The following is a 15097-nucleotide window of genomic DNA, read 5'->3' as shown; positions in this document are numbered from 1 at the left end:
AAGTACGGTTGTTGAGCTGGTCCGTCGTCTGCGTGTGTGCGACCGGCTGTGAAAGAGGAAGGGAGAGAGACAGTCTGTACAAATGAAAATATGGCGATCTATCAGGTGTGACTGGGAGAGGACGAGGTCCACCAGAACAAAATGTAAGCGGGCGCTGCTGCTGTCACTGCATCATATTCATGTGGTTATTGATGTGTGTGTGTGCACGCTGTTCATTTTCAAATTTAAACTATGTTTATTGGAATATCTGATATATAATGGGTCTGCCTATATGAAGCACCACGTGTGTGTGTGCATGTGTGTGTTTGCTGACTATCATTTATAATTATTGAAAAGGTTTCACATGAATGCCACATGTATACTTAAAGAGCTTTGAGCCTTTAGCCCATTTTTTTTACCTCTCACTGATACCAGTAATTAGACTTCCCCCATATTGTCCCATTTTTTTCCTCGTGGCTCCTCTCCCGCTCTCTGCGCTCTTTCCAGCTGGTCATAATGCTGCATCGCTGTTAGACTTAAAGTGCTCCATCGCTGGGACTATTAGCCCATCTCAACGGTGGGGCCCATTAGGACTGACTAGCTCCATTGTGGGCTGTGTAATGGTTGAGCTTCATGCTAGGCCTATTAGCCCGAGTCTGTGCATACTGTATGCCTGTGTGCTTTTGAATGTGTGTGTGTGTGGTGCTTAGATGAAAAGGTTGATGGCAGAAAATGGACTTACTTTGATGCTGCAGTCCCCATCATTTGCTGGAGATTTTCTGATTGGTGGAGCTCTGCTGTGTTTGAATTAAGCTGCCTGTAAGAGTTGCTGCTGTACAGTTGCAGCACTTAAATAGGCTGTGAAGAAATGACATGTTGGCAGTTTGATGGAGGCCGTATTTTACTCCCGATCTTAGCACAAGTCCAGCAAATGTCATTTATAAATGTATATTCAGGTTGCTTGAGTCAGGCCAGCTTCTTTCTCAGTTAACCCTCAGCCATCTTCTTCTTCTCTTCTTCTTGTCCTTAGCGGGCGACCAGCGGCGGTGGTCTGCCGCGCAACCAGTACGCTGCTGTAGGTGCCGCAGGTTCTCTTGCTTGACCAACGATTATCTTCCACGCTTTTCGATCTAAGGCGATGGTTCTTGCCTGCTCGAGGTCAAGTCGAAGGGCCTTCAAATCATCCTGGATTTGTCTCATCCATGTCTTCTTTGGTGCATTTCGATGCACCCTCCAATCGGTGGGGCGGGTCAACCAGAGTAGGCCATGGGGGTAGCGGCTCGGGTCCATTCGACAAATGTGGCCAAACCAACAGAGTCGGCGGCGCTGGATTAGGTTGCCGATCGTCAGTTGGCTGCCGCAGCTGGTGAGGATGGTGTCATTCGAATGACGGTCGCGAAGGGAAACGGCGAGAACGCATCTAAGGCAACGCATTTGGAAAACTTCGAGCTTGCTCAGGTCGTGTTTGAGCATTGTCCACGTCTCCGCACCGTAAAGTAGAATGGGCAGGATCAGGGTTCGGTAAAGGTTTGCAAATGGCTCCTAGAGGTTGCTGGCAGTTTCTGCAAAATCTGATGCCAAGTTCAATTCATGCAGACCTAAAAACCAGTCAGTAACCCCTGGTAACCAGTGGTTGTCAGGGAAAATTGCGTATTCCCCATCTTTTTAGTGACTGGTTGTCGGGGGTTACAGATGGTTGAAATTGAACCACCTCATGATTGCTTTGGTTGCTGCAGTTGTCTTTAGACGACTTTTCAATTCATTCAATTCCACATTTAGACTCAGTTGCAACTTTTATTTTGCATTAAACTCGAATGCATGCATCTTAGATTCTTGCATTTTGGCTTGCAGCTTGCACAGGGGCATTGACAACAGTCTTAGTGGCCGCAGGTTTTAATTTGCTTCCAACTGTACATGAAGATAGACGCGTGCAGTAGAAATGAGATTTCAAGGCACTCGAAAATTTTGTGCATGGAAGACGACTCCAAATTCCCCAAGCAGGGGAAAAAACAGGCTTCTGACCAGACGCTGAATTTCATTGTTTCATGATTAGAGAGCACATGCTTGAAGCAGGGGAAGGACTCTGCCAATCAAACGTCTTGACAGGAAGTCATTGGGGTGTCACTGACTGATGTCATGCCTGTCAGTCATCAGAGCGTGTATGTGTATGTGCGTGCGTGCTTGTTATTGTATCGCACTTGTCAATCACCCATTCCCTCATGGATCTATTTTCCAATGATAGGAAAGGAAGGCGTGTCCTAGGAGTGGTAGAGGGAGGGAGGGAGAGAGAAAGGAAAGAATAGATGAAGTGAGAGTCACAGATGTTTGGCCTGATTTTTCTCGGTTGTCAGTGGGTTTATCGGGAAGCGCAGGTGTGTAACAGCCGCCTGAAGACTCGGCACTCCACATCTGTGTGCATGTTAATGTGTGTGGATTGTACATTGTTACGAGTGTTTTTGCTGAATAACATGTTTGCTGGATGTAAAGTCAACATAACGGCTGGTACCGTTTGCTTCCTTCTACTAAAATCTGAATATTGTAACAACTGAGTTCAATCATGAAAAAACAAATTAACCAAATTTTTTTGGAAAGCTGAGTTTAATTTCACTACCCACACCCCGATCAGTGAAGGAGACTAAAAGATCTCTAAAAGCAGCCGCAATCTAAAGAAACAGCTGTGACACAAAGTCACTGACCTCTGTCGGTCTGAAAGGGTTGCAGAGACATTTCTAAGGCTTTGTGACTTCAATGAAACACGGTGAGAGCCGTTATCCACACGTGAAGGAAATCTGGAACCACGGTGAACCTTCTCAGCAGCAACCGGCCCACCAAAATGACTCTGAGAGCTCTTCAGCTACTCATCCAGGAGGTCACATGCCACCAACAACAACATCTAAAGAAGTGCAGGCCTCATTTGGCTCAGTTAAGGAGTTCATGATTCAACAATAAGAAATTCCAAGGAGAGAACCACTGCTGAGAACCACATCTGCCAAAAAACATCTGGATGATTCCCAAGACTGAGGACATAGAGGCTGAACTTTGTGGAAGGTTTGAGTCCTGTTACGTATGGCAGAAAACTGACTGAACATCATAGCAATGGTCAAACATGGTGGTGGTGGCGCGATAGTCTGGGGCTGCTTTGCTGTAACTGGTGTAACTGGTGTGGACTGTAACAGCAAGATAAAAGTCTTCCACCTGCTATCTTTTCTCTCTCGGTGGTTCTGTGTTTACAGTCAGGAAGTCTTCACTGGTCGTTTCTGTTTAAGCAGAAAAATCAAACTAACACACCAGATTTGTGTGAAGAGCTCACACGGAGAAGCAGAAGTTGAAAATCCACGTCTAACATAAACACGCGTATCACTTATATAGAGTAACCACCACCTGTCTTCGACAAATTAAACTAAAAGTAAGACCGAAATGACACCGCAGTCAAGCGCGAACAGTCTTTCTCGCCATCTGCCGTGATGACATGTGCCGTAAAGTTTTTGAAACATCGACGGTGTTGCCACAGTGTTTTACTGTCTGTGTACTCTACCCACTGTGGGCGTCTCTCTTTTTTAATGAAGCTTGGGATTAAAGTGAGACGGGGCCGTTTACTGTAATAAGCAGACCGTAAGTACGCACATATTCCCAAAGATGCAGTTCCCGTCTTGGTCAGACTTTTAGGCTTTTCCCTACACAGACGGGAGCTTTAGGAAAACCGGCTGTAGAGCAAACTTTCTCACATGTAAATGAGGAGCCATACACTTTCCATACAGACTGAGGTGTTACTTCCTGAATATTCATGAGCTATCGTTCTGTTCCCACTAATGACACAACAAGAGGTGATTTATTCGTCCTAACTGGCTGTTAATCAGCTGCTAATCTTACTCTGACATTTCTTGTGAAACAATGTTTCTCAGGCGATATCATCAGAACTTGTACATTTTAAAATCTCATCAGGCTGTGTTTAGTTTAGTTTAGTTTAGTTTAGTTTAGTTTAGTTTAGTTTAGTTTAGTTTAGTTTAGTTTAGTTTAGTTTAGTTTATTAGGACCCCCATTAGCTCATGCAGTATCAGTAGCTACTCTTCCTCGGGTCTGACGAACTTTTTATGAAAATAAAAAAAACTTTCATCCATGAAAGACAAAAAAAGGCTCATAAACAACAAAACAACACAATTAAAACCAACAGCTCGATTAATCATACATTAATTGTTACAAATAAACATCCATAGGATTCACAGCAGCTCATTTGCTTTTTAAATGATTAACTCCGTCCCAGGGACCGACGTGCTCGTCACATAAAACGTCCAAAACGTAACAAAAAATAACCAATTCTAGTTGTTGTGATAATTCCTGAGATCAAAAACGGTGGAAGTGAACTCCGTGCCACCGTCATTGCATTATACTGCATTGGATGAGTTGATGTCAATTCTAGAAAAATAACATTTTGCTATAAAGAATTTCTGCTGCTTTTGCTGTGATGATTTTTCTAATAAAGTTAATTAATCCTGCCTTTTACACTTAACACACTTTAGAACTGAACAACTGTGTGTGTGTGTGTGTGTGTGTGTGTGTGTGTGTGTGTGTGTGTGTGTGTGTGTGTGTGTGTGTGTGTGTGTGTGTGTGTCTGTTTGATTTTACATTTTAAATCCACTTTTACGTGGTTTCAATTCATCAAATAGAAAAATGATCCAAATGTGTTTTTAAGTATCAAATGAATGAAGCGCATGAAGAAGAAAAACTGGAAAAGTGTAGTCTCACCTGTGAGACCTTTCTACGTCTGTGCACAGTGATTACATGCAGGCAGTGGTTTGTGATTTAACTGATTATCTTCGTTGGACAAAAGGCGTTTAACAAAGGAGACGATGAAAGGAGAGACGTCGACGGGTTGTTGAACGAAAGATTGAAAGAAACAAAAATGAAACAAGTTTTATTTTTACCCATTGTTCAACAAAGCGGCGTTTAGAGGGACAAAATCAAAGCATGCCAGTTTGTCTCCAGTTTATTTATGTGTTAGTTAACTTTTCTTACCGTGTGTGCGCGTGCACGACAAATACACTCTGCAGGAGTGTTGATTCAGAAACCCTACGTGCTCAGGCAGAAGGTAGTGGCAGGAGATAGGACTTTACTAAGAATGAATCTTTGTTCAACTGTGTGTTGCAGGATGGGAGAGTGGGCTTAATTAAGCTGTGTGTGTCCGTTTTCTTTGAATCTCTTTCTTCTTCTTCAGCTGTTCTTTCATTTTGCTGCAAAGCGTATGGAAATCGTCGATAACTGGATGTGGTTGCTTGTCTATTTCCAGTCAGAGAAGAAAAGCAAAAATGGGCAAATGAAGGATTGTTGTGTGTGGCGTCAAAACTACGCCTGCCAACAGAAGACCACATTAACATGATGCTGAGATATAAAAGAATCCATGGCATCGTGATTTCACACGGAAACGTGCATTTCAGATGCACATCTTCTTTTCTATATCATTAACACCTCCAAGAAGAAGATAATTTGTGGTCATAAAGACTTGCCCGTTGTCAGCTGCACCGCTGCGGAGTGATACTGCTGGGCCCAAAGCGTGCCAAGGAAGCACTCCATGCACCATTATGCCATGGTGTAGGGAACACCACCAGGATTCGTGGCGCTGTTGCCAATTTCTGACTGTACCATCTGTGTCCTTAAGCAGAAATTGATAATCCAACAGACCAGACAACATATTTCCAGTCTTCAGCGGTCCAATTTTTAGCTGTCCACTGTAGCCACACATTTGTGTTCTTGAGATTGGTTTTCCAAGTTTGTAAAGCCTTTCTGTCAGCTTCAACCAGTTTAGGGCATTCCCGTCTGACTTCCCCCATCACCAACACGTTTCTGCCTTCTGAACTCCGACCTTTTAGATGTTGGTTTATTCATTTTCCAGCAGCGTTCTGAGTAAACTTTGGAAACAGTACAGTACGCAGTGAAACAAGACATTCCTCCATGACCACGGTGCTACGTGTGACACAGGACAATCAACACAGGACTGCATAAAGTGCAAATGTGCAAAAACTGCAAAAAAAACAACGACCGTGTAACAGCAGACGGTGCAGACACAACAGTGCAACAATGCAACAATGACAGTGGGTCGTGCAAAAGACTGAGCATTGTGCAGAAAGTAAGTTGGTGTATGAAGGTGTGCGTGTGTGCTTCAAATTAGCAAGACATGGCGATAATCTCGGTGCTAAATGTGTTCTTTAATTTTCAGAGAAGGGTTCTGTTGTTAAAATATATGTTGTGTTCACTTTATCATCTATTCTTTCTGTTAGTATGAGAAGCCGACACTGGAGAGGACGCAGGGGTGAGGAGAAGCATAGAAGAGAGGAGACAGATTAGCTGAAGAGAGAAGTGCTTGATAGCAAAGGGGAGGAGCAAAACGTCAAAGGAGAGGCTGAGGTGACGGGGTGAAAGCAAGGTACGCTGCGGATGAAACGAAAGAGAAATAAGATTAATGGGAGGAAAGCGTGCGCTGAGGAGACGGTCAGAAGGAGTGGACATAAAAGAGCTGTGAGGAAGGGTACGAGAAGGAGTTGAAGGAAAGGGTAAGCCTCTATAGGCAGCGGTAATTAGAGCAAGGCTCGTCCGCTGTGAGGCAAACGCACACACGTGCTGTTAATTCACACAGATGATTGGTGCCCTTCATTGCCCATCGCGTCCACCTCTGTGGGTGGTAAATAGGCTTTTCCCCAGTCTACATGAGGCACTTCAAGGAAACCTATTACCTCTGTGCTCACAATATACCTTCTTTTATTGCAGAAGCAGTGATATGCACGCGCTGAAACAACAAAACAGTCGCACTTTAGAGAAACTGTGACTGTTGTTTGAAATAAACCATAAGCAGGTATAGTGGCACGATCATATATCAATAACTTCACTTGATAAATTAAACATAAAGGCTGTTATAAGGTCATGGTTTGTGTGTTGGAGGTATTAAGTATTTAATACTGGTTTAATTCTCCATGTCCTCCCGACTGTACAGCAGCTGGTTGTAAAGTTTAATGAGCTACCTTCTCCTCCATCGAGCTGGGAGTACGGTAAACACCTCTAAATGGTTTAGTACGGAAACATCATACTTGGTTACGATTTTCAATGAATTTTATTTATACAGCATCAGTTTACACCAACATCTCCTCCAGGTGGTTTATCTTGTGAGGCACAATCAGATGATCTCTTTTGAGCAACAGCTTGACAACAGTGGAGAGGAATGCTCTCTTTTAACAGGAAGTGACCTCTGGCAGAACCAGGCTGAAGGAGGGGGAGTCAAAAACTGCAGAAGCTTTAGGGTGAGGGGAACGAGAAGAGAGAAAAAGGGGAGTATAGAGATATTTTGTTTCTAAACTAATGAAAATGTGCGCAGGTTTTGTAATGTACATGTAACGCTGCAGTGCTAATGCTGCTAAACAGATTTGTACAGTACAAGTCTTCTTAATTACCCTAAAGATGGAGATGTTTGCAGAGATGCTAATTCTCTGTGGAATTTCAAACTGGATCATGGAAAAGAGAACATTTTGTTTGGTTGCTCTTTGAGGAAGTGTGTGCCTGGCTAATTACAGTGCACAGCTTCATTCTATACTCGTTATGTATTATTTTTATTTTCATTGTCCAACAATGACTTTTAAATCTTTTGTAAATCAGAGTTAAAATAAGGTTGCTGAGAGGACGCAGACTCCTCTAAAGACGGATACACGTAATCAAGTTTGGAGCCACCGACTGAGTTTTCAGGACATCGGTGAGCCAACAGGAGTCACTATGAATGAGACCCAAAGTTTCTGTGTGGCAGCACTTCACCGCTCAAACCTTTGTTGTCGGCCCCCATTTTCCATAAGTCACATGACTGGCCGCCATGGAGTTTGCCAAGAGGGATCTAACTGGAGGAAACCAGACACTGAGCAGCACCTCATTAATACCATCCCTACAGTCACACACAGTGGTGGCAGCATTGCTATGTTGGAAGCTCTTTCTGTAGCGCATAATAGCCTCGAGCCGTCTCCGGTGAAAACGTGTGCTGAGCAGAAGTTTACATGCTAACCGCACGACAAGCAGAAGTTCAAGAAGGAGAGATCACTTGGAAGAGCTGAATTTACTGAGATGGAGAAATTAAGAGTTTGGTGGTTAGACCAACACGGCAGAATCGAAGGACCAACCGAAGTCTAGATGATGGTGGTGAAGATGAAGACTGAGGCCTGGGTGGAGCTCTGACTGATGTGTCTGTGAGGTGCAGATGGGTGGAGGTGGGTTGCATGAATGACAGTCTGAAAGGGAGAGTAACAGAGAGCACAGATTTAAACTACGCAAAGTGGAGGCTGGTTGGCTCAAAGAAGGCAGGCAGGAAGATGATTGGACAAGAATACTGATGGCAGTGTTGAGATCGACAGCGAGGGAAGCAGTAGTGATGTAGACAACAGCAGCCCAACCCCCAGGACAGCAGGCAGGTGACTGATTACATTATTGAACTTGTGCACAAACGTCATCGTGATGCCAGGAAAATACAGGAAGCGTTACTGGAAAGGAGCGAAAGGCCTGGAGTTTCCAGGTACTGTTTGGACTTGAACCTAACCTGAAAATAGCGGTGCACTATTGCTCCTCATCCAAGCGGGTGGAGATTGAACATCTGTGCCTGAAATGGGACAAAAACAGTTTTAATCTTCGGGCTCGTTCCAAAGAAGACACTGAGCTGCCATTGCTGTGGAAGGTGCTTTAACTAAAGGTCCTCTACAGGACCCAAACCTGGCTGTACTTTGTCACTGTGTGTAGATTTCTCAATGCACGCAGTGCTAATCTTATTAGGACGTTTAAAGCGAGGCCTGGTTTGTACTTTAGAAATAAATCTTACTTTACTTGTTTGCCTGTAATTGATTTTGGTGATTTGCTGTATATGCATGCTTCCTCTGCAGTCCTAAAGAGTCTTCATTCACTGACCACTTATATTTTCTATGGTCGTATATTTTACTTTATAAAGCCGTTCTAGGTGGACTTTGCATCTACATCTGTACCCTTCTCTGTCCCAGGACTCATAGTTACCATCTAAACTTTAGATGGAGACGGAGGATGTTTCTTTTAAGAAACATGAAACCATTAAAGTTTTATGTGTATGTGCTGTGGATTTATACTTTATGTTGTATTTGTAGTCTCTCTTGTGAGACAGATTGATCTCAGTGGGACTTCCTGGTAACATAAAGGTAATAATATTAATGATGACGATATTAAATGTTAATAAGAATGTTGAATCCATTTGAAGACGAGTTTGAAATGGAGCAAACAACCTGATTGGGTGAAAAAGCTGGAAACCATAACACAAACGGAGATCAGTGCCTGACAACAACAACTGCAAGTTAACTCAGATTTTAAGGTGTTTTTCACCTTTACAGACTTTTGATGAGCCTTAGAGCTCCGTCAATGCAAAAGCATGAAAATATTGACTCAGGTCATTTTTCTCCAGCTCACAGCTGAAACACAAAATCACCCCAATGTCACCAAATCAGTTCTTACATTTTCATTTCCCACTTTAGTTCACTTTTCATTTTCAGCAGTGGCAGCAAAGTCTGAAGATATAATGATGCTCATTATGACATCCAGTCTTGTGTGTGTGTGTGTCTGCCTGCATCTCCTCCAGGTAATGAATTGTCTGGTGTCCATTAGTGCTGAGTACGCTGTTGATGCTGACCACACAGAAGCAGTATTGACTGCTGTGGTTTGAGTATTGATATGTGGCCACTTAAAGCGGGTCTTTAGGTCTGTCGCGCGTATGCCGTCTTTTAATTTATGTTAGCTTGTATAGACTGCGTTCCTATTGAGCTTCGTGTGTATCCTTCCTCTGTGAAATCTGGATTAACTGCGTGTCTTTTACTCCAGCGTCCGTCGGCATCGAGTTAACCACCTGTGTGTCCAGTTTACTAACCCACCGTGGAAGCTGTTGTTGGTTCAGTTGACTTTTCTATGTGTGTTTATTTGTATGTGAGACGCGAGGGCTGTATCTGCCCTGTGATTCTTTTAAGAGTGGTGCTGATGCAGTGTTTGTCCTTTATCTACGTCCTCTGTATACCAGCTGTACTGTGTGCTGTCTCCGGCTTTCTTTTTGATCCACATGCTGTGTCAATGTTTGCTTCTGTCCAGATTTGGAAAGAAAAAAGAGGAGAAGAAGGAAGCGAAGGCCGCTCTGCAGCGACAAAAGTCAGACCTCCTGAGTGACCATGAGCTCGAGAGGATGAAAGAAGAGAGAGAGAGGTGGGGAGGTTTCTATCCATGAGATGATTAGGATGAAATAGCTGAAATACTGCATGCACTCAGAGGAGGTGTGTTAGTCTGTCTATGCTGAAGAACATGAATGCTCACTTTAACAGCTCTTTTAATTACCTTTATCAGTCTGTCTCCACCCCTCTGAATGCTCCACGCCTGTCATATCTGAGCTCTATGCTTTTGATTTTTTCTATGCTAGTCCACTAATCAAAATACATTCAATAGATGCAATAATTAGTCCTGCGTTTCCTTTCCAGAATCGAGGCATCGCATCCCGAGTTACAAGATCAGCGGCAGGGCGGCGGCGGCGGTTCGGCATATCCCGATTTTGAAGATGATGACGCAGATCCCAACTACGCCCGTATACAATCCTTCAGGGACCGAGATATGGGCTCGGTGCCACAGCCTCTGTCTCAGTCGCCTCCCTACAGAGCGTTTCAGCACGCTCGTACACCTTCCCCTCTCGGCCCATCCGGCTTTCAAGGGCACGGAAATCATACTAACGAGCCCGGAGTCATCCCCGATGATGACCCTCTGGATAGGCTCTACGCCAAAGTCAACAAATCAAGGGGAGCTGGAACTACGTCTCCTCCTGCTCCTCCTCAGGCTAATGACAGGTAAGGAGCTACGACCTTGTTGGGATGTAATGATAAGACGAAAAGGATTTTGAGAGCACAATGGTCTTATTCATTAGTTATGTTCAGATTCTATACCTGGAACATGTGAAAGCTCAGAAAGGTGTGGATACACCAGAGTCCCACCAGGTGTGGCACATGGGAGGCTCCCAGTGGAGCTTGTGAAAAAGGTTCCCCATCAGTGGGTTACAGGGGCCATCACACAGCTACAGCGTACTGTTACCTGTGTGTCAGAAAGGTGTCGTGTATACACAGAACATGACCAAAGCGTGCTGTCACTTGTAGTCCACCTCCTGTTCCTCGTCAGTGTTGCAGTACAGCAGCATCTTCATGTTTCCATTCTCTTTGCTCTTCTACTGAATCACATTCATCTGCCTGAGGCCAGTGTGTGTGTGTGTGTGTGTGTGTGTGTGTGTGTGTGTGTGTGTGTGTGTGTGTGTGTGTGTGTGTGTGTGTGCCAGTTTTAAAACAATACAGATAGAGACAGACAAAAAGAAAAGATTGACTTGTTTGTGCTTCAGTCTTCAGTATGAGTGGCTGTGTGCTGACGTACACATAACATCCGTGTGTGTGTGTGTGTGTGTGTGTCATAAGAAAGCAGGGCTCAGTGTTCCTCTCCGTTTCCCAATCCTGACTTCTTTCCTTTATGATGTCAGTCACAGCTCACTTACCTCTGAATATATCTGCCAGTGCAGATATTCTCCCACACACGTGTGCATCCACCTCATTTCTGTACCTGTCTCCTTGCAAAGGAGTAAAGCTGTTTGATGGACAGCTACGAGCATCCCGGAGATGTTTTCTGACACTGCCTTTCCTGTATTCTTAACTTCGTGCCTAAGAGGGTTTTTCTTTTTAAATGCAGAGTCAGGACTCTTTGACCTTGATTCACAGTGTCGAGTCCCTCAACATTATTAAAAGAAATCTAATTGTTAAGAGGATTCACAAAAAGAAAAATGTCTCACCAAGCATGTAAGCTGTGCTCGGGAATCAGATAATACACCGAAAGACAATCATCTACAGTATCTCACAAAGCTGTTTTCCCCAACAGTCCACAAATTCCCCCCTCTCTGAGTTTTTCTTCTTCACTGGAAGCTGGTTAACTGCCATTTACTTTACTCTAATTAATTTGATAAGCGCCACCACAGAGAGCCACAGAGTAGCTATTCTGGTAAGTCTAATTGGCAGGGTGGGAAATCAGTTTAGAGTGCCTCCATGTTCGGAGGCAAAATATTGATATTTGCCAGTAGTGTATTGATAATGTATTACAAGAAGAAATTTCACAATATGTTGCTGTCTTAAGTCTCCCACTCATAAATCTCATTCTATGCAAAAATATAAAATGTTATATTTATATAACAAAATAATAAAAATGCCCTTTTTAAATGGTTTGCCTCATATAATCTGTAAAACCAATAAAACCTCTGAATTTAGGCTTTAATACTTATTTTGTTAAATCCAATTTAACGTTTTCTCGTCTTTTTCCTTATTTAAAGCAGCATGGGTCTTAAAATGTTTTGATTTCTTTAGAGCTATATATCTATGGCCTCAGGTTTTGGCAGACGGTGCTGTTCATTTATCATCACTTCCTGAAACCTGATGATGCAGACAGAAGGAAGTGCAGGTATTGGCTGACAGTAATCGATGGTGCTAGAAAAAGAAGTTAGTGTGTCAGCGGGGTGGGTGGGTGTGTGTGTGTGTGTGTGTGTGTGTGTGCTGCTGTGAGTCAAGGGAGGCCTGAGCCACTGTATGCATATAGGAGATAAACAAAATCTCTAAGAACTCCATCAGCACGTCAGCAAAGCAGTGAAGAACACCTCTTTCACACACATGCATGCAAACACACACACAGACCGACACAAAGACCAACACAGTGACGGAAACACCGTGCAGCTCACAGCTGAACCCAGCTACGTGTGCTCGTGGAGTTAGGTGTGTGTTAGGTACAGATTCGTGTGTGTTAGAAAGAAAGTTGATTGAAAATGGCTCTAAAAGCCAGATTACAAAGCAGGATCTGTAGTGTGCCAGCTGATATTGGATGGTGATGATAACTTAAGTGATAGATAACATCATACCTGAGACCAACACCAAAAAAGCCTAACAAATACAGACGCCTACATGTCTGTAGGTGTCTATGAAGTGTGCAAGAAAGACCACATCAGCAGTGAGCGGGCAGTCAATTGTTAGCTAGTGCTTGATCGTGCAGTAGATTGTGAGAGTTCTGGAAAACAGAGACAAGAGAAGAGCACACATTTTTCTGCAATAATCCCATCATTCTTTTATTATTTGAGTTTAAAGGTGTCCTAAATAATAAGTTATTTAATAGACAAAAGGATATTGTAATCAAAAATATGCATAGAATAGTATGCAATAACATCTTCTAATGCAGGGGTGTCAAACTCAAATACACAGTGGGCCAAAATTCAAATCTGGAACAAGGTCGCGGGCTAACGTTAATATTTATTGAAAAAAAAAATCTTCCTCCAGATTTAAGAATGAATCTTTTCTTATGGACTCGAACACGTTTTGCTGAAAAACTGAATATGGAACAAGCAAAGCTTAATACTAAACAATATATATATTAGCTGTATAATACCAGTAGGCCAGCTCTAATAGTCATTTGGTATGGCTTCGCGGGCCAAATATAATTAGGCTGCGGGCCAAATTTGGCCCGCGGGCCAGAGTTTGACACCTATGTTCTAATGCATTCTCATAAACTTCGTCAAACAGGAAGGAAAGAGACGGCGTCACTAGCATCTTAATAAACTTCATCCTCACCTCGTACCTCATCTCCTGAACTGAAGTCTCTAACACATGGAAACGTGCATAAACATGTTCATTGTTACTATCATTTATTAAAGCTAATAAATAATGTTTAATGTTGTTTAGCTAGCTCCTGTTGGACAGCTAACAAGAGCTAGCTAAACAACAACAGCTACTTATAAGATAATGTTACGCCAGTTAATTTTATACACTTTCCTTTGAAAAACAGTCTGATTTCATTTATATATATTAGGAGAGTTTCTTCACTAAGTGTTCAACAGTTACACCCACTTCAAAGAATGTTTACTAATACTACTTAACAGCTGCTAACAACAGCTAACAGTGGCTAACAAGAGGTAACAGAGGCTAAGAGTAGCTAACAGCAGCGCTTACTGATAGCTCAGCATATCCTCAATGATTCACCTCAGTCTCTGGTCAGAAGTGAGCTTTTCTGATTTACTGACTCAGGCTCAGACAGAGTCTGCCATAACTGCATCTTCCAGACTAAATAAAGGTGGACACTTCTCACCCAGCATTGACAGCTGAGGTAAACAGTGCACTCACAGCCTTCCACAGATAGGGATGCAGATAGGGTCCAAACAGTAGTAGAATCACACTGGCTGGCCACGGGCGTTACGACGGTACAGTAAAAACGTGATATTTTTGAGCTCTTGGCTGACTAAAACATGTTTGTCCTACAGCAGCCACCGTAGCTGGGATTCTACTTTTGTATTGGGAGGGTTAAAAAAACAGAAGTCATTTGAAATTTACATCTTGCACTGAAAACTTAAACCTTTAAACATCATATCAGTTTCAGGAAGCATTTACATCTACATTACTACATTTGTATGCAATATGTGGATTAATTAGAAAATGCAGGGGTCGGCAACCTTTCTGATGATGAGTGCCATCTACAATTTCCTCAGAAATCAGTGTGCCATATGATTGCATTAGCAATAAATGTAATAACGCTCTATATCAACAGTTACACACTATATAGAACAACTTTATAGAATTATATTTGTTCGCAGATGTTGGCAGCTATCAGCGAATAGTCATCAGCTATTTTGAAACAAAAAAACATACACTTGTTATCCATAACAGCAAATGAACTGTACAACAGAAAATGCAAATGCTTTTTATGGTCTCCTCACAACAATGTTAAGAAAAGTAAACTGAGCCAATATGGCATGTTTGTTAATACACATATTAATGTGATCTCTGGTCTCCGAGTGTCCAGCATTCAGAGGCTACCTGAGGACTCATGTGAGAGAAAATGTGCTCACACAGATATGTAGAGCCAAACACTGTCAATAAGGCCTCTGCAATGTGACAGTGATGTACTGTCTTGTTGGTATATGTATGATTTCCATACATTTTACGTCAGATAAAAACGTTGGTTGTAAGATTCAGATAATTATTTAATAAAAGCGAGACATTTTAAATGAGAATAAGAAAGAAAAGTATTTCTTTGTGCCCCCCTT

The 15097-nt window shown here is 42.7% G+C and overlaps 1 protein-coding gene across 8 annotated transcripts in view; it reads left to right on the top strand.

Moving 5' to 3' along the window:
- LOC113007774 (partitioning defective 3 homolog B-like) overlaps positions 1 to 15097 on the top strand; it is a 224447-nt gene that overhangs the window by 139229 nt on the left and 70121 nt on the right. For all 8 annotated transcript variants that reach the window (XR_013902453.1, XM_026144697.2, XM_026144696.2 and 5 more), the window contains 2 exons: positions 10096 to 10206; positions 10476 to 10835. Coding sequence is in view for 7 of the 8 variants with exons in the window: in XM_026144697.2 (XP_026000482.2) it covers positions 10096 to 10206; positions 10476 to 10835 (471 nt within the window). In the remaining variant the exon portion in view is untranslated. The remainder of the gene's footprint in view (positions 1 to 10095; positions 10207 to 10475; positions 10836 to 15097) is intronic.

The sequence above is a fragment of the Astatotilapia calliptera genome, chromosome 16, assembly GCF_964374335.1.
Source record: "Astatotilapia calliptera chromosome 16, fAstCal68.1, whole genome shotgun sequence".
Lineage (NCBI taxonomy): Eukaryota > Metazoa > Chordata > Actinopteri > Cichliformes > Cichlidae > Astatotilapia > Astatotilapia calliptera.
This window is presented reverse-complemented; position numbering and strand designations above follow the sequence as displayed.